Source organism: Rhipicephalus microplus, chromosome 6 (genome assembly GCF_043290135.1).
Source record: "Rhipicephalus microplus isolate Deutch F79 chromosome 6, USDA_Rmic, whole genome shotgun sequence".
Lineage (NCBI taxonomy): Eukaryota > Metazoa > Arthropoda > Arachnida > Ixodida > Ixodidae > Rhipicephalus > Rhipicephalus microplus.
The window spans coordinates 145,787,468-145,812,165 of record NC_134705.1 but is presented as its reverse complement, the minus strand read 5'-3'; the positions used below and the strand labels follow the sequence as shown (position 1 = coordinate 145,812,165).

The window sequence follows — 24,698 nt, the reverse complement described above, 5'->3', positions numbered from 1 at the left end:
CACCATGAGTTTGTCCCTCTCGGCTTGTTCGAGCCGATTCTTCACAGACATTTCACTCACAGACAGGACTACGAAACGCTTGCCAAACTTTCGCTCCATCTGGCGGAGCCTTGTGCCAACTGCAAGCTAGGAAGAAGTGCGACAGGACTGCGAAATCCAAACTAAGTCCAGTGTCATGCCATTTTGCAGCCATGTTTGTGCCACATACCGTCTTACATAATGGCAATGTTGTCCCTGCTAAGTACTCTCACTGCGAGCTCTTTCGACCTCTCAAGATTGGTGCTGACGTCATCCATTGCCGCATCACAAACTTTCCGGCTGACGGTGGTGAATGACTCTGATGCATTGGCTTTTGCAAGCCAACAACTGCTGCTAATTGGACCAGCTGCTCGTAGCCTATTCCTACAGAGCGCGCCGCACAACGGCTTTCACTTGCGAGAAACGCCTTTTTCATTCATAACGGAGATAATTACACGAGAAAAACACTGTTCAGCTGCGCTGCTCGACAAGACATGGACCCCGCAAATAGGTTTCACAGTACATACAGGCGCACAGCGGCCAATGGTCGTCCCCGATTCGTTCCATGTGATTAGCCAATCGCGGCGCTCGAAAAATGCGCAGAAGAGTGATTCTTGTTATTATTTCTTGCGGTGCGTCAGCGAGAGAAACTGTTGTTGTTTGAAGAGCGAGGCTCGACTCTTCGACTCATGCGATCAACAATGGCTAGCGGCGACTCGTTATCGGCGGCAAGGTGCTCGAAGAATGCACACTTTCGACCTTTTAACAGGCACCTTGTGCTATTTCGATAAAGTTTTAAAGCATTTCCAGTCAAGTCTCGACCTGTAATATTTTTTATAACAGTAGAGGTACTAATCTTGTCAAAACAGGCGAAAATAAAAAATCGGTAATTTTGAAAAAAACTCGCGTTTTTCGACTCGCATCTCCCCTTAATGCACATTTCCTGGAACTGCAGCAAAAATACTCATGCTCTGAATTCTATACTGATGCCTCAAAAACCCGCCTTTCTGTCTCCTATGCAGCAGTCGGTCCATCTTTTTTAGAGGCCGGTATTCTGCACTTGAACACCAGCATTTTACCAGCAGATGCTTATGCTATACTGGTAGCTGTTACACATAGAACAACTAAAATACAAAGTGCAGTAACCTACACAGATTCCCTGAGCGCTGCGAAAGCCCTTAAAACACTCAAAAAGCAAACAAACCCCATTCTTGTCTTCGTTTGCTCAATCCTGCGCACAGTGTACACACTCAATACACATGTCGTAGTCTGCTGTGTGCCAGGGCACCGTGAGATACAAGGAAATGTTTTGGTGGACCACTTAGCTGCAACCGCCAAAGAAACAGCTGCCAGTAGATCAAAAGTGATTCCTGCTCTCGACTTGAAACCTTTTATTAAACAAAAGCTCAGGGCCTATTGGCGGAGCACGTGGGACAGACACACACATAATAAATTGCATGTTATCAAGCCGCTACTTGGTAATTGGCCCCCACAATCAAAACCGCGACACACTGAAGTAACACTTACAAGGCTAAGAACAGGACATACACACTCGACACATTAATATCTTCTGTCCACCAGCAATCCAACATTGTGTGAGAGATGTTGGGAAACCACTTACGGTTCTCCACATTCTTGTCCAGTGCAATGAGCTAGATGCTCTAAGAAAAAAGCCTTTTTACTGCCATACCGACAGCAGTTCCCACAACACCCTGGAAAGCTCATCGGTAGGAATCCGCTTTTTAAAGTGCAATCACTTTTCGCGCTTTTTCAAAGATGTTCATAGCTTTCACCCCATATTTCGAGGTGATCCGTAGCACGACATCTGTACCGTGGTCGTGGCTGCACTGACTACATCTACATCATTGTTTTATTATCATGACATTTCGCCATCAACTTTCACTATACATATCTCACGCCACTGCCGTGGTTTTATTACTTCCATGTTTTTACCCGCGTTAGCGCGAGGAATTTTAAGGCCCCTTTACAGCCACACGTCATATCATTGTTCATATCTCTAGTCTATTGAAATAGCGCTCATTGACCATAAATTGGTGCTTGCGCCATTAAAAAACCACTCATCATCATCATCATCATCATCTCTACGGGTGCTTTTCGCACTAGCCCCGTGGAAAGCCTGTACGTGAAATTGAACGGATGGTCGCTCCACCTACAGAGATGTTACATGTCTTTTAAATATTATCTTAATGCAAATGCAAACAAGGATCACCCATCACATTCCACAATAATGGCATGTCAAGCCTTGCTCTGTTTGAGAAACGACCTTCTATGAGACAGCCCTTCTCACTCCGTGTGAGGAGCCTAGCGAAGGAAAGTGGTGTGCCACTTGAACACCGTTTGATGGCTCCCGCAGTATGCCTGCCACCGTTTCAATGGCAGGCAATACATTGCGAAGCGTCTTTCTTGGAGGTTACCAAGCATGCACCAATTGCACATATCAAGACATGATGATGATGATGATGATGATGGTAGATTTTAGTGGCGCAAGGGCAACCCAGGCGAAAGAGCGCCAAACACACAGCTTTTGGTCGATTTGATTATAAAAAGTCTACTCAGGGTGGCAAGAATAAAAGAGTAATGTATAGGACTTAAACTTAGGTGTAGAGACTATGTGTGATGGGTTTAAAACGGGCTATGCTTATGGGTTTTACAAAGTCATGCCGTGTCGTCAACAGCACTTGTCAAGACAAGGAGTGCGTGCTGCATGACATATGATAAAAAAGTCTCAGCGATTCCCTCAGGATTGAGAGGAGGATGAGATTAGTGAGAATATGTTATGGAATGTAGGAAGCCTACACTAGCTAAAAACTTTAACACTACTTTTGGGGGGAAAAGGGATCGTCTCCAAGAAAAAATTGTGAATGAGGCGGAATGTGACATTTGTACAGCTTTGGAAAGTGACACTGTCTTTCTGGTTCGAGGTACGGACAGGTAATTAGAACGTGAACGACAGACAGCTCATCACCACATTTTGCACAATGTGGGGCTGGAGAGTTGTTTAAAAGGTGCGAGTGTGTTGCATGTGTATGACCGATCCTGAGTCTGCACAGTGCAACCTCTTGGCGCCTGGTACGTTTTTCAGTCACATATCTTCTTATTCTTGGCTTTACTAAGTGCAGTTTGTTTGCATTTGCTGCGTTACATTCTTCTTGCCATTGTCTACGCATTCGGGATGTTATGAGTGGCCTCAGGTCTTCATACGGAATGGTGTCTACGTCAACTGATGGGCGGAGTGCTGCTGACTTCGCAAGTTTGTCCACTATCTCATTGCCAGCAATGTTGCAGTGTCCCGGAATCCAGCATAGCGTGATTTTGAGCTTAGATTTGCGGGCTGACATGATGCATTTTCGAAGTGTATTAGTAACTGGGTTTTTGAGGTTCTTAGTGGAGGACAGCGCAGTCACAGCACTGAGAGAATCTGTGTATATGATTGAGGCTGGTTCTTTCTCCTTTAAAATGTGCGTTACAGCTAAAAGTATGCCACAGCATTCTGCAGTAAATATACTGGTATGTTCGTTCATTGTTCTAGATTCAGAGAAAGCGGGACCGTGGGCCGCACATGCGACTGCAGAGGACTTGGAGGCATCAGTATAATATTCAGCACACCTGTATTTGGCCTGCAGGTACTTGAAGTGTTGATCGATTGCGACTGGGGGGCCATTTTTTCCTACCTCTAGGAATGACAAATCACAATCGATAGCCTGCATTTCCCATGGCACAACATTGTCCTTGTGAGAGGTTAGTTGAAGATTGGAGACCAGTATGTGCATATTTCTAAGGTGTGAGGCCACTCTGAGGGAGTATGGTGGCGTAGCTGATGGTCGCCTCAAAAACAGGAGGGCGTTCGATGTATCCTGCAATAGCGCACGAGCTGGGTGGTCGACATGGGAAAGCACCTTGGTGGCATACGTGACACTTGTAAACTGACGTCGCCGTTCTAGTGACCACCGGTCTGTCTCAACATACAGGCTGGCTTTCGGGCTGGTTCGGAAAGCACCGCTGGCCAGCCGAAGCCCAAGGTGGTGCACTGGGTCAAGCATCTTCAATGCAGATCTTGAAGCTGACTCGTAAACTACCAAGCCGTAATCGATACGTGATAGCACTACACTGTTGAGAAGATTCAGTAGACAGTCACGGTCTGTGCCCCATGACTGATGCGAGAGAATCTTGAGCAGGTTTAAGGCTTTCAAGCACTTAAGTCGTAGCTCTTTGATATGTGTAGCAAAGCTGAGCTTTTCATCAACCACAACACCTGAAAATTTGTGATCTTTTTTGGTATTTATGGTTTGTCCGTTAATTAAAATGTTGGGGGGTGGCCTTATGCCACGTAGTTTTGAGAAGAGTATGCAAACAGTCTTGTCACAGTTAAACTTAAACCCATTTTTGTCTGCCCAGCTTGACAGCTTGTTTACTGCCAATTGAATCTGACGTTCACATGAGGCTAGGTTGCATGATTTGTAGCAGATCTGAATGTCATCCACATATACAGAGTAGGAGATTGTTTTAGGCAGTATGGTGCTTATGGAGTTCATTTTTACGATGAATAGTGTGCAGCTAAGAACACCGCCCTGGGGGACGCCATTTTCTTGCGTAAACCACTTCGATAAGGCATTACCTACACGAACCACAAATATACGGTCAGAAAGGTAGCTTTCAATAGTATTCAGCATATTTCCTGACACTCCTAAATATCGCAGGTCACGGAGAATGCCATAACGTCATGTCGTGTCGTAAGCCTTTTCCAAGTAAAAAAATACAGATAGGTAGTGTTGTTTATGAATGAAGGCATCTCTGACATAGGATTCAAATGCTACCAGTTGGTCAGTTGTCGACCGGCCAGACCTGAATCCAGCTTGATGACGATCAAGGAGGCCATTGTATTCAAGGTAATACATAAGGCGGCGATTCACCATTTTTTCGAACACCTTGCCCAAACAGCTGGTCAGCGCTATAGACCTGTAACTAGCAGCGAGTGTGGCTTCTTTTCCTTGTTTAAGGATGGGTATGATAACTGCCTTTTTCCAGGTCATGAGCAGACGCCCAGAGGACCACACATTGTTGAAAAAAATGAGGATGACGTCAAGCGTTTCTTCGTGTAGATGTTTCAGCATGCCGTAAGTAATCCTGTCTGAGCCTGCTGCTGAGCTGCCGCACTTTGCCAGTGCTGTCTTTAGTTCACCTATAGTAAAGGGGGCATTGTACCCTCCTGCCGATGGCCTCTCATCACGAATAGGTTTACGTTCCTCGGCAAGTTTGTATTGCCTAAAGGAGTCTGTATAATGTGCAGAGCTGAAAATATACTCGAAGTGTTGGCCTAAGGCATCTGCCTGGTGTTCCAGTGTATCACCAGCAACACTAACAAGGGGCATCGGATGAGTGCTGTGCCCTTGGAGTGCTCTTACTCTGTTATATACCTTATGCGTGTCAGTGTAAGAGTTCACCGATGAGAGGAAGGATTGCCAGCTCTGTCGTTTAGATTCTCGTCGAACACGTCTACCGTTTGCTTTTGCACGCTTAAAATTCACCAAGTTTTCGACTGTAGGATACCTGCGGAATTTTGTTTTGATTGTCACGAGCATTTTTGCACTCAGAGTTCCACCAAGGTCGTCTTTTGTTCTGTGTATTGTTAGATGATTGTGGGATGGATTGCTCTGCGGCCTGTATAATGTGCAGTGTGACCAACGCGTCAGATTCATCGATGCCTAGGGTTTCAATTGATGAGCGCGATAGTTTTGAGAGTTTTTGGAATTTCGTCCAGTTTTTATTTATTTACAAATACTGCTGTCTCACAGATCGAGACATTGCAGGAGTGGGTCCATAACAGTGAATACACACTAAACTAACAAAACACATGGTTTGGTAGTTCATTCAAAAAACTATTGGTAGGCAACTTTCGGAGAGAAACATCGAGATTATTCCACAATTCCACTGTGAAAGGAAAAAATGAAAACTTAAAACAATCTAGAAATGGCATGAAGGGTGCGATGTTGATGGGGTTAGACCTGCGAGTGTTTGCAACGGAGTTGGCAAAGGAAAAGGGCATGTCAATGGTGATTATCTTGTTCACGATTTTATGTAAAGTGCCGATACGCTCACAAGTACGTCTGTGTTCAAGTGATTTGAGTGATAGACGTACAGCGTGTGACGAAGGCGAAAAATTGTGATCATAACGGTGATATATGAATCTTATTGCTTTTTTTTGAACACCTTCCAAGTGTGCTATGTCGCATGCGCAGTGAGGTGACCAGACAACAAAGGCGTATTCAAGAACAGGCCGTATCAGGGATTTGTATGCTGTTAGTTTGCATTCGTGAGTTGCATCTTTTAACGTTCGCTTCAAGAAGCCCAATTTTCGGAGCGCTTTCGAGCAGATTAGGTTTATATGTTTATGCCATTTTAAGTTCGGTGAGAATGTTACGCCAAGATACTTGTATTCGTTGAAATGCTTCATGTTCTGGCCATAGGAAAAACGTAGGGGTTCCTTCTTGTTTGTGAATGTCATGCTTACCGTTTTGTTAAGGTTTAGTGCCATTCGCCACGTTGAGCTCCAGGTACGGAAAGAAGAAAAAACATTATTTAACTGTATTTGGTCACGGGAGGTACTAATACAAGAATAGAAGACACAGTCGTCGGCGTATAGACGGAGTCGTCGGCGTATAGACCCTGTTCTCGGAACCTGGTAACATTCACAGTCATTGTACTCGTATATCCTTTGTATTTAAGACAAACAGGAAAATGATCACTTCCATAGAAGTTATGAATTACAGCCCACTCAGTGGTTGCCAGGAGTGAAGGAGATGCGATAGCAAGATTTATTGCTGTGTATGAGTTGTGCGCTGCATTAATGTATGTTGGCTTTTTTTTGTTAAATATACAGGAGCCGGAGGACAACAGGAAGTTTTCAATTAAGGAGCCTCGAGAATCCGTTCTTCTACATCCCCATAAAGGGTGGTGCGCGTTAAAATTTCCGACCAACAGAAATGGATGCGGAAGCTGATCGATGAGTGCTTCAAATTCTTTAGTAGAGAGTTGGTAGTCTGGAGGGATGTATAGTGAACACACTGTTGTTACTCGTCCAAAAATTAGGGTTCGTGTTGCCACTGCTTCTAAGTCAGTAACCAGAGTGAGGCTTTGAGACGGAACAGCTTTTTTCACCACGATAGCGACACCACCAGATGAATGGGCAGTGCCCTGTCTGTCCTTTCGGTATATCACATAGCTTTTCAAAAGGCTAGTGTGTGTAGGTTTTAGGTGTGTTTACTGTAAGCAAAGTATGTTTGGTTGGTGTTGTGCAAATATTTCATAGATGTCGTCTAAGTTCTTAAGTAAGCCTCGGCGATTCCCTTGGATGATATTTTCGGCAGCCATTTTTATGAATGAGGAAAAGAGCGTGACTTATTCATACTTCGCTGCCTCTGTTAGGAGGCTTCACTGGCGGGTGTCTTTCCCCTCTGAGGCGATCTATGGAGCCCCGCCTCTTTTGGGGAGATTCCGTCAGCTTCTTAGGATCCTGGTGTCACTTCCATTGCCTCCGGTGGACCCTCAGAAGCTAATGGAGGTTTGTCAGAAGAGACAGGTGTCTCAGTTGTCTGTGTGGTCCCTGGGGTCTGATGAAGTTCGACCTCCGGGACGTGAAAGGTTGTCGCAGCCTGTGGCTGCTTGGTGGGGGGCAAAGATGTGCACGCATCAGCAAAGCTGTATCACGTGCCCACCGTCACTAGACGCCGCCCGGCCCCCCGGCGCGCTGCGTCAGCGTACGTTTTTTCGGAGAAGAGCGACAGCTTCTTCCGGGCTTCAGAGAATGTGATGTTTTCCGTTACTGTTATCTGGATAATTTCCCTTTCCTTTTTGAAAAGTTCACATGTCCGCCAGTACGCTGCGTGCGGCCCGTGACAGTTAGGGCACTCTGTTTGCGTGGAAGTACAGCTCCCTGTTAGGTGCTCATGATCACCACATTTTGCACATGTTTCTTTTCCGCGACAGGTATTGAACCCATGTCCATATTTCTGTCATTTGTAGCACCTTCTAGGGTTGGGTACGTCGGGGCGGACTTTGCAGTGAAGGAACGCAGCTTTCACGGATTCTGGCAGGGTGGAGCGGTTGAATGTTAGTACTATATGAGGCGTCACCACTTCTTCATTGTTTCGCCTGATGGTTATCCGACGGATGGCTACTACGCCTTGCTCTCGAAAGCCTTTAAGGAGGTCTGCTTCAGTTTCTCGCATCAGATCACGTGAAATGACGCCTTGAACAGTGTTAAGGCTGCGATGGGGGGTGATAGACACGTCCAGGTGGGCGAACTGCTTATATTTAAGGAGAGTGTTTGCATGCTGTTTCTGGCTTACTTCAACAAGAAGATCACCGGATGACAGTTTATTTGCGTCGTACTTTTTGCCTATTAGGTTAGCAAGGGTTTTAGCTACCAGGAAAACCGACAGTCCTGCAACTGAGATGTTATCTGCCAGAGAGTGTATGACTAAAAAGCGTGGACAGTGGTCACAATCGCTTCCGGTTCGTTTGGAGCTTTCATCGGTGCGGTTCCTTTTCAGGGACCGATCATTGGGAAGGGGGAAAATTTTGCCATGTGGTACATTTTATGTTCGGCGTTGATGGTGACCACCCACCACCGAGCCCAACAAGGGGACGCTACAAGGTAGAACACTTGAAGGCGCCAGTGATACATCGCCGCTATAACCAGATAAAACTACCCAAGGTTGGGTAACTACACAAGGTTAACCCTTGCCGCCAGGAAGTTTGGAAGTAAACGGAAGAGAGTAGAAGACAGGACAGATAAATAGTAAGAGGTAAAGACGAAGATGTAGGGAGAGAAAGATAGGAAAAGGCGACTGCCGATTTCCCTTGGGTGGGTGAGCCCAGGGGTGCCGTCTACGTGAAGCCGGGGCCAAAGGGGTGTGTTGCCTCTGCCAGAGGGCCTTAAAGGTCTGATCACACAGCGTCGGCTCAACCCCCAGGATCCCCTTTTCCCCGGACACGGCAAAGCCACGCACGGCTAGGCGTGGGAGGGAGTAGAAACTCCCCCGTCAGCTCGGGTCCGTGGTGTCGCTAGACACCAAACGCCTGCTTTCACAGGCGTCCCTGCGGGCACATATCAAGACATACTTCCTAGAACTACAACAGAAATACACATGCCCTGAGTTCTTCACGGATGCTTCAAAGTCCGACACTTTTGTCTCGTACGCAGCCGTCGGCCTATCCTTTTCGAAAGCCGGCGTTCTGCACTCTGATTCAAGCATTTTCACTGGCGAAGCTTATGCGATACTCGTGGCTGTTAAACAGATAAAACAAATAAAACTACACAAGGCAATATTATAACCAGGTCCCATAAGCATAGTAAATGCTCTCAAAACTCTTAAAAACCACAAAACCTCTGTCCTTGTCACGCTTTATTCGCTCTTATGCACGCTGCACTCATCCAAGCATCTGTTGAGTGCCAGGACACCGCGAAATACAAGGCAACGTTCTGGTGGACCAGCTAGCTGGATCCGCCAACAAAACCACAAGCAATACATTGATACCAATTGCTGCACTCGACTTGAAACCTTTTCTAATGCGAAAGGTCAGGGGTTAATGGCAGAGCACAATGGACACACACACAGAGGTAATCAATTGCATGTCCTCAAGCCGGAACTTGGTCATTGGCCACCGGTATCAAAAGCACGCCACACAGAAGTAATACTCCCCGCAGGGGCGCCTGTTAAAGCAGGCGTTTGGTGTGTAGCGACACCACGGACCCGAGCTAACGGGGGAGTTTCTACTTCCTCCCACGCCTAGCCGTGCGTGGCTTTGCCGTGTCCGAAGAAAAGGGGATCCGGGGGGTTGAGCTGACGCTGGGTGATTGGACCTTTAAGGCCCCCCGGCAGAGGCAACACACCCCTTTGGCCCCGGCTTCACGTAGACGGCACCCCTGGGCTGACCCACCCAGGGGAAATCGGTAGTCGCCTTTTCCTATTTCTCTCTCTCTCTACATCTTAGTCTTTTCTCGTCTTTAAATCTATCCTGTCTTCTTCTCTCTTCTATTTACTTCCGATTTTTCCTGGCGGCAAGGGTTAACCTTGTGTATGTGCTCTGTCTTGGGCACAATACATTTGGTTATAGCGGCTGTGTACAGCTGACGTTGACATGCCTCATATATATTTAGGACTTGTCACGTCCCCGTGTTGGGCTCCATGGTGGGCGGCTGGCATGGCTGCCGAACTCACATTTAGTTTATGGCTTTCTCTTCTCTCCCTCCATTGCATGATCGTCCTCTCCCGAAGAGAGGGTGCACCGAAGACTTTTGCAAGTATTTCAGCAAACCGAAAGAAACCTTTCCCCGCTACCATGTAATCCATTGTGAAACCGCTGAAAAGAACGCCAGAACTATCTCGCCTTTCGTTGTTTCCAAATGCCTCACCACTACACTTGGACCAGGTTACCAGGCTACAAGAATGGCCAGTGGGGATCTCCTCATCGAGGTAAAAAGTCAGAGCCAGTACGAAAACCTCTCAAAACTAGAATCGTTTGGAAACATACTTATCTCAATTACACCACACCGCTCACTCAACACTTCCCGAGGTGTTGTATCTGACCAAGACTTGCTTGACCTGACTGAAGGTGAGCTCCTCGAGGGCTGGAAGGACCAGCAGGTGACACAAGTGCAAAGAATCAAAATTAGGCGTGATAAGAAGGAAATCCCAACAAAACACATAATTGTGATATTTTGCACCAGCACCCTGCCTGAACATCTCGAAACAGGATACTTGAAGTTGAATGTGAGACCTTACATTCCCAACCCACGACGTTGCTTTAAATGCCAGCGTTTTGGTCACGGCTCTCAGAGTTGCCGCGGCCAACTCACCTGCGGAAAGTGTGCCACCACAGGACACGCTACGGACGAGTGTAAGGTGGAGGATGGGGCCCACTGCGCAAACTGCGATGGTGCCCATCCCGCATACTCTCGAACCTGTCCAACATGGAAAAAGGAAAAAGAAATTGTTACAATCAAAATCACTCAAAACATTACTTTCCGAGAAGCCCGTCAACAAGTATCTGGGCTTTTCACAAACAAACCATCGTTTTCCGATGTAGTGCAACAGGGGGCAGCACTACAACGGCCTGCGGCAACTGCCCATGCCAGGCACAGTGTGCCCAGGCGGTCGCCAATGCCCCCACCCACGGTGGGAACAGCCAAGGCTGCCCTGCCACTCCTCCCCACGGCGACAACCAAGGCCGCTGCAAGCTCTTGCAGCGGCCAGGGTATCCCAGCACCAAAGGAGGTTCCTTCGACCTCTAGCCCAAGAGGACCGAAGGTTTCGCCCCCCGAGGTGACGGAGACCCCAGGGTCGGCCGATATGAAGGCCTCGTCTCACCAGGCGAGGTCCCAAGCCCAAAACATCAGCTCGCAAATGCGGGCATCCAGTGCCTCTGAGGAGGCAATGGACACCACGGCACCCCTGGTGCAGAAAGATCGGCGTAGCTCCCTGGAGCGCGCCAAACGAAATAAAAAGCCAATAACGGGGCCCGGCGACGGCCCTGTTCTTTGAGTCTTAACGCTTAGCTTAAGAAGCAGACACACCCATTGCTCCTTACACACAGCACTACGTTACCTCCAATATGGCAACACAAATAATACATTGGAACGTCAGAGGACTCCTCAGAAACCTCGATGATGTTCAAGAGCTCTTTTGCAAACATTCGCCGAAAGTGCTGTGTGTACAGGAAACTCATTTAAAATCTAAAAACACGAATTTTTTGCGTCGGTATGTTCTCTTCCGAAAGGACAGAGATGATGCTGCGGCATCATCCGGCGGTGTAGTCATTATTGTTAATCAAAAAGTAGCATGCGCACATTTACCACTGCAAACAACACTAGAGGCAGTGGCTGTTCGGGCAGTTCTTTTCAACAAGCTCGTCACCATCTGCTCTCTGTACATACCCCCACAACACCGTCTTGGAAAACGAGAATTCGAGTCCTTAATAGACCAACTACCCGAACCTTATCTGGTCCTTGGTGACCTGAATGCTCATAGCAGTCTATGGGGTGATTCTCGCTGCGACGCACGAGGTCGTCTTATTGAACAGTTCCTTTTTTCCTCCGGCGCCTGTCTTTTGAATTGGAAACAGGCAACATATTATAACCTTGCCAACAAAACCTACTCTTCCATAGATCTCAGCATCGCATCTCCATCACTTGTGCCATTACTCCAATAGAAAGTTCTAAATAATCCCTACGGAAGCGACCATTTTCCTGTCGTTTTGAGTACACAAACATCATACGAATATCCTCCACGAGTTCCCAAATGGCTTATACACAAAGCCGACTGGGAACAGTTCCATAACAAAGCTCACTTATCTTGGACTGACATATGTACGCTAAGCATAGATGAAGCTGTGCAGTACTTCACAGCTCTCCTTATTAACACAGCAGCCAAATGCATCCCACAAACATCTGGACAGCCCGGCAAGCGACACGTCCCATGGTGGAACACAGAGTGTCGTAATGCGCGAAAGAAACAGAACCGGGCATGGAGGTTGCTGCGCAACTCGCCGACAGCGGAAAACCTCGCGAGCTTTAAGAAAATAAAGTCTCAAGGCAGGAGAACGCGTCGGCAGGCCAGAAGAGAAAGCTGGCAGAAGTTTTTGTCAGGGATCACTTCATACACACAGGAGGCTAAAGTCTGGAACATGGTCGGTAGGATAGCAGGAAAACAAGTACACACACTTCCACTCGTAAACACTCAGGAAGATCAGGCAAACCTGATCCTCCTTGCCTTGGAAGATCAGGCAAACTTCCTCGGTGCACACTTTGAACGGGTATCCAGCTCGTCCCACTATACTGACACTTTCCAAAAATACAGAACAAGAATAGAAAAGCAGAAACTAGAACACAAATCCACTAGATACGAGGCATATAACCAAGCTTTCAGCCTAGCTGAGCTCCGAACATCTCTAAACTCCTGCAGTACTTCTGCCCCAGGTTCTGACCGTGTGGTGTATGAAATGTTAAAAAAACCTACCAGCCGAAACACAAAAAACCTTACTTTGTTTATACAATGCTATCTGGTTTTCTGGCACTATCCCTACCTCCTGGAAAGAGGCGATTATTATTCCCATTTTGAAAGAGGGCAAGGACCCTTCTTTAGCTTCAAGTTATAGGCCTATTGCACTTACAAGCTGCTTGTCCAAAGTATTCGAAAAAATGATAAACTGCCGACTTCTACATATTCTTGAAACAAACAATTTGCTCGACCCATTTCAGTGCGGGTTTCGAGAAAGTAGATCCACCACAGACCACCTCGTTCGCATCGAGGCACAGATAAGAGACGCCTTCGTCCATAGACAATATTTTCTCTCTGTGTTCCTCGATATCGAAAAGGCGTATGATACAACATGGCGTTTCGGAATTCTAAGAGACCTGTTCCACCTTGGTGTGCGCGGAAGAATGTTTCATATAATGGAAAGTTACCTGTCAAACCGGACATTCCGTGTCCGTCTAGGCAGTGTGCTCTCCCAAACATTTGTCCAGGAAACAGGCGTGCCACAAGGTGGTGTGCTTAGTTGCACACTTTTTATCATCAAAAATGAATTCTTTGCACTTGTCCATTCCCCGCATGATGTTCTATTGTACATATGTCGACGACGTTCAGCTTGGCTTCAAGTCATGCAACTTAGCCATGTGTGAGCGGCAGGTTCAGATGGGTTTAAATAAGGTCTCCAAATGGGCAGACGAAAACGGATTTCGACTTAACCCACAAAAAAGCACGTGTGTCTTGTTCTCTCGAAAGAGAGGCATGCACTCTGAACCTGACATTCGGCTGAACGGGCAACGTCTGTCCGTCAAAGCCGAGCATAAATTCTTAGGCTTAATCTTGGACAACAAGTTGACCTTCGTATCGCACATCAAGTATTTAAAAACAAAATGTTTAAAAGCCATGAATGTTATAAAAATGTTGTCACGTACTACGTGGGGTAGTGATAGGCAATGCCTCATGAACCTCTATAGAAGCCTTATTCGTACGCGCTTAGATTATGGGGCCGTTGTCTATCAGTCTGCCACTCAAAGTGCCTTGAAGATGCTTGACCCCGTGCACCATTTGGGCATCCGCCTTTCTACGGGTGCTTTTCGCACCAGCCCCGTAGAAAGCCTTTATGTTGAGTCAAATGAGTGGTCGCTTCATCTGCAGAGAACTTACATGTCCTTTGTTTATTTCCTTAAAGTGAAAGCAGACAAGAAGCACCCCTCATACTCTACAATTAATGATTTGTCGAGCTCAACACTGTTTCAAAACAGGCCTTCGATGAGGCAGCCCTTCTCAGTTCGCCTGAAGTGTCTAGCTGAAGAAACTGAAGTGTCACTTGAACATAGTTTAATGGCTCCTGTAGCATACCCGCCACCGTGGCAGTGGCAGACTATAGACTGCGATGTGTCTTTCCTAGAGGTTACAAATTATGCACCTATTGCCCATATCCGAACATACTTTCTCGAACTTCAACACAAATACACATGTCCTGAGTTCTTCACAGATGCCTCCAAGACTAACTCCTCTGTGTCCTACGCTGCTGTCGGCCCATCCTTTTCGGATGCTGGCCCTCTACATCCACGCACAAGTATATTCACAGCGGAAGCTTACGCGATACTGGTGGCAGCTAAACACATCAAACAATTACAAATACAAAAAGCAGTAATTTATACAGACTCCCTCAGTGTGGTAACGGCTCGGCACAGTCTTAAAAAACAAAAAAACCGAGTCCTTGTCTCACTTTACTCCATTTTGTGCACACTCTACACACACAAACAACATGTTGTAGTGTGCTGGGTGCCAGGGCACCGTGAGATCCAAGGCAACGTGAGGGCGGATCAGCTCGCTGCATCCGTCCATAAGAGCACCGCCATTACATCCATATCAATCCCGGCCCTTGATCTTAAGCCGTCTCTCAAACTAAACCTCAGGGACTACTGGCAGAGCAAGTGGGATACACACACACAAAACAAACTACACGTTATCAAGGCACACCTTGGCCATTGGCCACCAGTATCAAAATCACGTCTAACAGAGGTAACACTAACAAGACTCAGGATAGGGCACACATACACGACACACACACATCTTTTATCCGGTGGTGATCCACCATTGTGTGATAAATGTGGTGAGGTTTTAACAGTTCTTCACGTTTTAATCCAAAGTAAAGATTTAGACACTCTAAGAAGACAACACTTCCCATTACCCTACCGACAACATATACCTTTACACCCTGCAATGTTTGTCGGTAGGGAACCACTTTTCACCCATAAATCATTGTTAGCTTTTTTAAGAGATGTTAATTTTTACCATGTATTATACCCAGGGATTGCGTAGCGTGACCTCTCAAGAGAGGTCGCTGCTGCTGTGATTACATTTAAAAGCACTTGCCTCGCAGCCCTTGGACACAAGGGCACTGATGAGACAAGTGTGCTAGTGCCAAATATTTTTACATGTTTTTATTATCAAAACCTTTGTCACCCTTTTTAATATGCATATCACGCCACTGTCATGTCTTTAATACTTATGTTTTTACCCGCATTATCGCGAGGAATTTTAAGGCCCCTATACAGCCACGCAACATATCATTGTCCGCATCTCTATACTCATTGAAATGGCGCTCTTTGGCCATCAATTGGCCCTTGCGCCATAAAACACCACACATCATCATCATCATCATCAGAAGTAATACTTACAAGGCTAAGAACAGAACATACATACACTACACATTCATTTCTTTATTCTGGTGGCGATCCACCTTCGTATGATAGATGTGGAGAAGCGCTCACCGCACATCACAGTTTAATCCAATGTAAAGAATTAGACACGCTAAGAAGACAACACTTTTCATTACCCTACCGACAGCAGATACCACTTCATCCTGCAATATTCGTCAGTAGGGCATCAGTCTTCACAAACAAATTATTGTTGACTTTTTTGAGAGAACTCCGTACCTTTCATCTGATATACCAAGATATTCCGTAGCACGACCTCTCCAGAGAGGTCTCCGTTGCGGTGGCTACACTCAACAGAGCACTTGCCTCACGGCCCATGGACGCAAGGTTGTGAACTATCGAGGCACTTTTGCTAATGCCATACACGTTCACCACGGATTTTTTTATCACAAACTCCCCGCAGGGGCGCCTGCGCAAGTAGGTGTTTGGTGTGTAGCGACACCACGGACCCGAGCTAACGGGGGAGTTTCTACTCCCTCCCACGCCTAGCCGTGCGTGGCTTTGCCGTGTCCGGGGCAAAGGGGATCCTGGGGGTTCAGCCGACGCTGGGTGATTGGACCTTTAAGGCCCCCCGGCAGAGGCAACACACCCCTTTGGCCCCGGCTTCACGTAGACGGCACCCCTGGGCTGACCCATCCAGGGGAAATCGGCAGTCGCCTTTTCCTATCTCTCTCTCCCTACATCTTCGTCTTTTGTTCTCACTTTACATCTTTCCTGTATTCTCCTCACTTCATTTTACTTCCAAATTTTCCCGGCGGCAAGGGTTAACCTGGTGTAAATATTCAACCTTGGGTAGATATATTAGGTTATAGCGTCCATGTACGGCTGGCGCCTGCGTCTCCTTCGCGTCTCGCAGCGTCCCCTAGTTGGGCTCGGCGGTGGGTGGCTGGCATGGCCGCCGAATAATCTACCAAATTTATGGGAACCCCTAGCCCTCTCACAATCAATCGCCGCTCCAAGAGGTGGCGCACCGAAGCAATTTTCGAGTTTCTCCCAAAGAAGAAAGATAACTTCCCAAAATACCACATTATCCACTGTGAAAGTACAGAAAAGAAAGCTAGAAGCATTTCTCTTTTCCTTTTGTCCAAATGCCTTATAGAAACGTTGGGCGCAGGCTACAAGGCCACAAAGACCGCCAGTGGTGACCTGTTACTTGAAATAAAAGACAACGCACAGTACCAAAGACTACATAAACTCACAGCATTTGGGGATCAGCCTACCACAATCACACCGCATCGAACCATGAACACCGTGAAGGGTGTTGTATCAGATGAAGACCTGATGGATCTCTCTGATGATGAACTTCTAACAGGCTGGAAAGAGGAAAATGTCATTCAGGTGCAGCGTATCAAAATAAGAAGAGAAAATAAGGAAATTCGAATGAAGCACATCATACTCACTTTCGCATCTAGCACCCTCTCCACTGAAATAGCAACAGGATATCTTAAACTGCCAGTTAGACCATACATACCCATCCCGCGGCGCGGTCTTAAGTGTCAGAGGTTCGGGCACGGCTCCCAGAGCTGCCGAGGACAGCTTACCTGCGCGAAATGCGGCACCAAAGGTCATACCGCTGACGATGACTGTCAGCTACAAGTCCACTGCGCAAACTATGAGGGGGACCATCCTGCGTATTCCAGGTCATGCGTGGCCTGGAAAATGGAAAAAGAAATTATTAATACAAAGTTTAAATTGAACATAAGCTTCCCTGAAGCACGGCAGCGCGTTTCCCCGCATTTTCCTGGGAAAACATCGTATGCCGAAGTGGTGCGACGGGGGGTCAGCACCACTTCGGTTTTCGGCAATGCCTTGGACCACGCCCAGCGTGCCGAGGCAAACGCCACAGGCCCCCATGGTGGGAGCAGCCTAGGCTGCCCCACCCTCCTTGAATACAGCCCCACCGGAGGCCCCTGTGAACCTTGGCAGCAGCCAGGGCACCACACAAACTAAAGAGGTCCCCTGGACCTCCAGCCCGGTGGTGTTTCAGGCTCCGTCTGTCACGACGAACCCTACAACGAAAACAAGATTATCTGTCGCCTCTCCTGAGGCGATGGACACATCAACTGCACCGGCGCAGACGGCGCCAAAGGAGCGGCGGGGTTTCCTCGACCGCTCTAAAAAAGACAAAACGGTAATTACAGGGCCTTCTAAAGGCTCTGTAAGATAAGTCACTTCTCTCTTTAGACACCAGCCACACTCATTTCGTACACACAGCAGTTCTTTACCCCCATAATGGAGACATAAATTATTCAATGGAACGTCAGTGGGCTACTTCGAAACCTCGACGATGTCCAAGAACTTCTACACATTTTCCAAAAGTGCTGTGTGTACAGGAAACACACTTAAAATCCAAGAATACAAATTTTTTGCGTCAATATGTTGTCTTCCGAAAGGACAGAGATGATGCTGTGGCGTCATCTGGTAGTGTAGCCATTATTGTTAATCGAGGAGTAGCATGTAGTCATCTACCACTACTAACATCCCTAGAGGCAGTGGCTGTTCGAGCAGTTCTATTGAATAGGCTCGTCACTATCTGCTCTCTATACATACCGCCGCAACACCGCCTGGAAAAGCATGATTTCCAGTCTTTAATAGATGAGTCACCAGAACCTTATTTGGTTCTACGGGACCTGAATGCGCACAGCGGTTTATGGTGTGACTGTAGATGTGATGCACGAGGTCGTCTCATCGAACAGTTCCTGTTTTCATCAGGTGCTTGTCTGTTGAATGGGAAAGAGGCAACATATTATAACCTTGCAAACAATACTTACTCCTCCATAGACCTCAGTATCGCATCACCTTCACTTGTGCCATTACTTCAGTGGAAAGTCATAAATAATACATACAGAAGTGACCATTTTCCTTTAGTTTTGAGTACACCAATAATATATGAATGTCCGCCACATGTTCCAAAATGGCTGGTAAACAAAGCCGACTGGGAACAATTTCAAAAGAGAACACACCTAAGTTGGACTGACATATGCGGATTAGGCATAGATGAAGCTGTGCAGTACTTCACGGCTTTTATTACTGACGCAGCAGCCAAGTCCATTCCACAAACATCTGAACTGCCCGGCAAACGACACGTCCCGTGGTGGAACACTGAATGTCAGAATGCGCTAAAGGAACAGAACAGGTCACGGAGGTTGCTGCGCAACTCGCCGACGGCGGAAAACCTTGAGAGCTTTAGGAAAATAAAATCCCGAGGCAGGAAAACGCGTCGGCAAGCCAGAAGAGAAAGCTTGCACAAGTTTTTATCAGGAATAAATTCATATACACAAGAGGCTAAAGTCTTGAACATGGTTCGTAGGGTAGCAGGAAGACAAGTACACTCACTTCCACTCGTAAACACACAGGGTGACAGCCTGGAAGATGAGGCAAACTTCCTCGGTGCACACTACGAGCAAGTGTCTTGCTTGTCACACTATACTGAAGCTTTCCAAAGATATAAAGCTAGAATAGAAAAGCAGAAACTAGAATATAAGTGCACAAAACACGAGGCATACAACCAACCTTTCAACATAGCTGAGCTACAAACATCACTAAACTTTAGCAGTACTTCTGCAGTAGGCTACGACCGTGTCACGTATAAAATGTTGAAAAACCTGCCGCCTAAAATGCGAAAAACTTTACTCTCTCTATGCAATGCTATCTGGCTTTTTGGCACCATCCTTGCTTTCTGAAAAGAAACTATTGTTATTCCTATTTTGAAACAAGGCTAGGACCCTTCCTCAGTTTCAAGCTATAGGCCCATTGAACTAACCAGCTGCCTCTGTAAACTTTTTGAAAAAATGATAAACCGCCGACTTTTACATTTTCTTGAAACACACAATCTGCTCGACCACTTTCAGTGTCGGTTTCGAGAGGGTAGATCCACCACTGACCATCTGGTGCGTATCGAGGCACAGATCCGAGACGCTTTCGTCCACAAACAATACTTCCTCTCAGTGTTTCTCGATATCGAGAAGGCGAACGACACAACATGGCGTTTTGGCATATTAAAAGACTTGTCTCACCTGGGTGTGCGTGGTAGAATGTTTTCCTTAAACGAGAGTTACTTGTCCCATCGGAAATTCCGTGTCCGTGTGGGCAGTATTCTCTCGCAAACATTTGTGCAAGAAACGGGAGTACCGCAATGTGGTGTACTTAGTTGTACACTTTTTTATTATTAAATTGAATTCCTTGCACCTGTCCATCCCCCGCAACATGTTCTATTCCACATATGTCGATGACGTCTAGCTTGGCTTTAAGTCATGCAACCTAGCAATGTCTGAGCGGCAGATTCAGTTAGGTTTAAACAAGGTCTCCAAATGGGCAGAGGAAAACGGATTCCGGCTGAACCCAGGAAAAAGCAGGTGTGTCTTGTTCTCCCAAAAGAGAGGCATGCACTCAGAACCCGACATTGAACTGAACGGCCAACGTCTGTCTGTCAATGCGGAGCATAAATTCCTAGGCTTAACTTTGGACAACAAGTTGACCTTCGTACCACATATAAAGTATTTAAAAACAAAATGTTTAAAAGCCATGAATGTTATAAAAGTGTTGTCACGTACTACGTGGGGTAGCGACAGGAAATGCCTCATGAACCTTTATAGAAGCCTCATTAGCACCCGCTTAGATTATGGGGCCGTTGTATATCAGTCTGCGACTCAAAGTGCTTTGAAGATGCTTGATCCCGCGCACCATTTGGGCATCCGCTTTTCGCACCAGCCCCGTAGAAAGCCTTTACGTTGAGTCAAATGAGTCGTCGCTTCATCTGCAAAGAACTTACATGTCCTTTGTATATTTCCTTAAGGTGAAAGCAAACAAGAGGCACCCCACAGACTTTACTATTAATGATTTGTCGAGCTCCATTCTGTTTCAAAACAGGCCTGCAATGAGGCAGCCATTCTCAGTTCGCCTGAAGGGTCTAGCTGAAGACACTGGAGTGTCACTCGAACACAGTTTAATGGCACCTGTAGCATACCTGCCACCGTGGCAGTGGCAGACTATAGATTGCGATGAGTCTTTCCTAGAAGTTACTAAACATGCGCCTATTGCCCATATCCGAACATACTTCCTGGAACTTCAACACAAATACACATGTCCTGAGTTCTTTACAGATGCCTCTAAGTCTAACTCCTCTGTGTCCTACGCTGCTGTTGGCCCTTCCTTTTCGGATGCTGGCCCTCTACATCCAGGCACAAGTATCTTCACAGCGGACGCTTACGCGATACTTGTGGCAGCTAAACACATCAAACAATTGCAAATACAAAAAGCAGTAATTTATACAGACTCCCTCAGTGTGGTAACGGCTCTGCACAGTCTTAAAAAACAAAAAAAACCCTGTCCTCGTCCCACTTTTCTCCATTTTATGCACACTCTACACAGTCAACCAACATGTTGCTGTGTGCTGGTTGCCAGGGCACCGTGAGATTCAAAGCAACGTGATGGCGGATCAGCTCGCTGCATCCGTCCATGAAAGCGCCGCTATTACACCCATATCAATCCCGGCCCTTGATCTTAAGCCGTCTCTCAAACAAAAGCTCAGGAACTACTGGCAGAGCAAGTGGGATACACACACACAAAACGAACTACACGTTATCAAGCCACACATTGGCCATTGGCCACCAGTATCAAAATCAGGTCATACAGAGGTAACATTAACGAGGCTCAGAATAGGACACACATACACGACACACTCATATCTTTTGTCCGGTGGCGATCCACCATCGTGTGACAGATGTGGTGAAGCACGAATAGTTCTTCACATTTTAATTCAGTGCAAACAATTGAACACTCTAAGAAAATAACACTTCCCATCCCTCTACCGACAACATATACCTTTACACATTGCAATGTTCATCGGTAGGGAACCGCTTTTTAGTCACAAATCATTGTTGGCTTTTTTAAAAGAAATTCATAGTTTTCATATCATATACCCGGGCATTCCGTAGCACGACCTCTCCAGAGAGATTTTCACTGCGGTGGCTACAAAATAAAGCACTTGCCTCACGACCCTTGGACGCAAGGGTATGAACGAGTGAGGCACTTGTGCTAATGCCATACTTGTCCACCATCGTTTTTATTATCACCAACTTTTGTTATCTATTCGCACCACACACACCTTTCATGGCATGGTCATGATTTCATTACTTGTATGTCTTTACCCGCATTACTGCGAGGAATTTTATGGCCCTTATACAGCCGCTAATCACAATCATTGTCCACATCTCTTGTCCCATGAACTGGCGCTCTTTGGGCACCAAATGGCCCTTGCGCCAAAAAACACCATATATCATCATTATTATCACAAACTTTTGTCATACATCGACACTACACTCTTTTCACAGCATGGTCATGATTTTATTACTTCTGCGTTTTTACCCGCCTTAGGGCGAGGAATTTTAAAGCCCCTATACAGCCGCTAATTTCAACCATTGTTCACATCTCTTGTTCATGAACTGGCGCTGTTGGGCCATGAAGTGGCCCTTGCGCCACAGAGCACCAAACATCATCATCATCATCAACGGTAACTTTAAATCTGAAAAATAGCGTTCGTACGGTAGGCAGTACGGGTAACGCACGTATCTTTGCACGTGCACTTTGATCCCACTATCACGGTAAGCCCGGTATCCCGGTAAGTTCGGTACACTATAACTGTCCGATATCAGCAAGATGGCTCAACGAGCGCGTGGTGGCTTTCATCTCTCACGCCTACTTTGGCCTATGGAGAGGAGGGGAGTGCACGATCTCTCGCGTGCTCTTATCTCCCGGCGGGGAGGATCATACGCCTTGGCTGGCGTTAGGCTTGCACCGGAACGATTCTGTTGCAGTTACGGGGCGCACGAAGATCACTGCAATCGTTGCACAGCCTTCGTTTGCGAAAAGGGTGCACTTTTCAGACACACCGAAGTAACAACTGAGATACTTATTCGCGTTCTTGTGTACCTGTGAGTACATTTTGTGCGTAATTTGTGCCTGAGAAACGAGGGACATGTTTCGATCTGCTTGCCATTCTGCGCGTGACCTTTCAATTTGTTGCTATTGCGTTCATTGCTTCGTCTCTGTGGCAAAGCTGTGGCTATTTTGCGGTAACTAATGTTAACTCGGTAACATTTTTATGAGTAACACAGAGTGTTAGCGCGTTCATTTTTCTTGAGCGAACGGGTAACACATCTGGTTATTGTTTTATTGTAACAATTACGTCACTGCTCATTTAGCAACCGCTGACCATTCGCTACCTGTGTAGCGAGAGGCTGTTGCCACTGCTGCTGGCGCAATTCGGGCATCTATCAAAGTGCTTACCGTGCGGAGAGACCTTGCTCACTTGAACAATGCAGAAAAAAAAGCGAAGCATTTGACCAGCTGCAAGCTGCTACGGCGGTGCGCGTGCAGGTTGCTATGACACGAAGGCTCTATCGTAACCTTTCGCTTAAACGCTCAATCTTTCATTTTCATCTCGTGCGTGCGTTCCCACGAATTCGACAGAAGAACAAATGCTGTGAATGTTGCGACGTTAGGTGTGCTACCGTTGAGTTTCGAAAAGCCGCCAAAATGTCGGAGCTCTCGTGTCATCGATGGCTTCATTCGCATAACAAACGCGCGAAGTGCAGCTCACGACTTCTCTCCACTCTCCTCAACGTAAAGCATGAGATTCGCATGTCTACGCGACAAAGGAGCCAGCTGTAATTTGCACCGCTACGAGCATTTACGAAAGACGCAAGCTCCTCACGAAAATTCCGTCTGTGTTCAGCGTGATAAATTGTTTGGGTTAGTCGACCAGCAGAGCGCTTTTCCTTTTCCGTTGTTTGCCAAAGGCTAATGGTGAGTACAAAGACGAAAAGAACCATATATTTCTACTAAAATCTCTAGTGTACGTTTTGCGCGCCTTGTTTGAGAAAGTCATACAACACATAACGGGTCAGGAAAAGAGTGAATGTGAAATTGTCAGCAATTTTTTTGCTGTTCGCCCCGTTTTGTGATACGAAAACAAATGCCTCGTTGGATGGGGAAGTTTCGAGGAGCTGTGTCATCAACAGGAGTAAACAATGACGTAAGGACTGGTTACATGGGCGTATGGTCGTACACTCCAAAGCTCTCGCATCTTTCGTTGTTGTGCCAATACCACTAGTTAATGGAAGTGTCGTGAAGGTCGCTGCGGTGGTACAGTGACTACGGTGCTCAGCTGCTGGCGAAAAGCCGCAGGTTGCGGCAGACGCATTTGCGATGGAGGCGAAAATGCTTGAGGACCGTGTACTTGGATTTAGGTGCTCGTTAAGGAACACCACAGGTGGTTGCAGTAATGTTATGAAAGCCGCAGGAAGACTACAGAGTTTTCGACCACGTACTGTTACAAACTTCCCTAGGTAGCGATGGTAGCGTGTCGTAAAGCTCTGCAAGGCTCACAAGTCGACGTCGCTGAATTCGTACCTTCACTCAGGCACTCAATCATAAAGTCAGCTTTTAGAAAAAGGAAACAACGCTCATACGCTCAAAGGAAGAGTCTACCGCTCGGGAAAAAAATTCCCAGTGGCGCGAAGCTGCGTGAAAGGCAGGGTCTCCACGGTGGTGATTAAGATACTAAAACGCATACTAAAATGCTCCCCCTTACACATGCATCGTGGGGGTTCCAGGTCACGAAGGTCTCGAGTGAAATGAAGCGGCACACACCGGAGCCTGCGATTGCGTCAACCGGGCATCGCCGTAAGAGATCCGAGGCAACCTCCCACTCAACAACAGAAGCAGAAGCAAGAAAACCCGTACCGCTAACGTATGATAAATTACTGCATTATTGGCTCGAACGCAGGTCATACCCTCCGTCACATCCTAAACTCGCAAGAGACTAGGGCACCGACTACAGACGCCTTTAAAGCAACACGTTCACTTGCGGCGCACTATGACGCCATGTTAGGCCAGCGTTACA

General features: G+C 46.8%; 1 protein-coding gene across 2 annotated transcripts in view; it reads left to right on the top strand.

Moving 5' to 3' along the window:
- Nucleotides 1-23,273: 23,273 nt before the first annotated feature.
- LOC119168403 (glucoside xylosyltransferase 2) overlaps nucleotides 23,274-24,698 on the top strand; it is a 53,697-nt gene continuing 52,272 nt past the window's right edge. Inside the window, exon 1 of one of the 2 annotated variants that reach the window (XM_075866810.1) lies at nucleotides 23,274-23,599. In XM_075866810.1, coding sequence (XP_075722925.1) covers nucleotides 23,597-23,599 — 3 coding nt within the window. In that variant the 5' untranslated portion in view covers nucleotides 23,274-23,596. The remainder of the gene's footprint in view (nucleotides 23,600-24,698) is intronic. The other variant, XM_075866813.1, reaches the window with a different exon arrangement.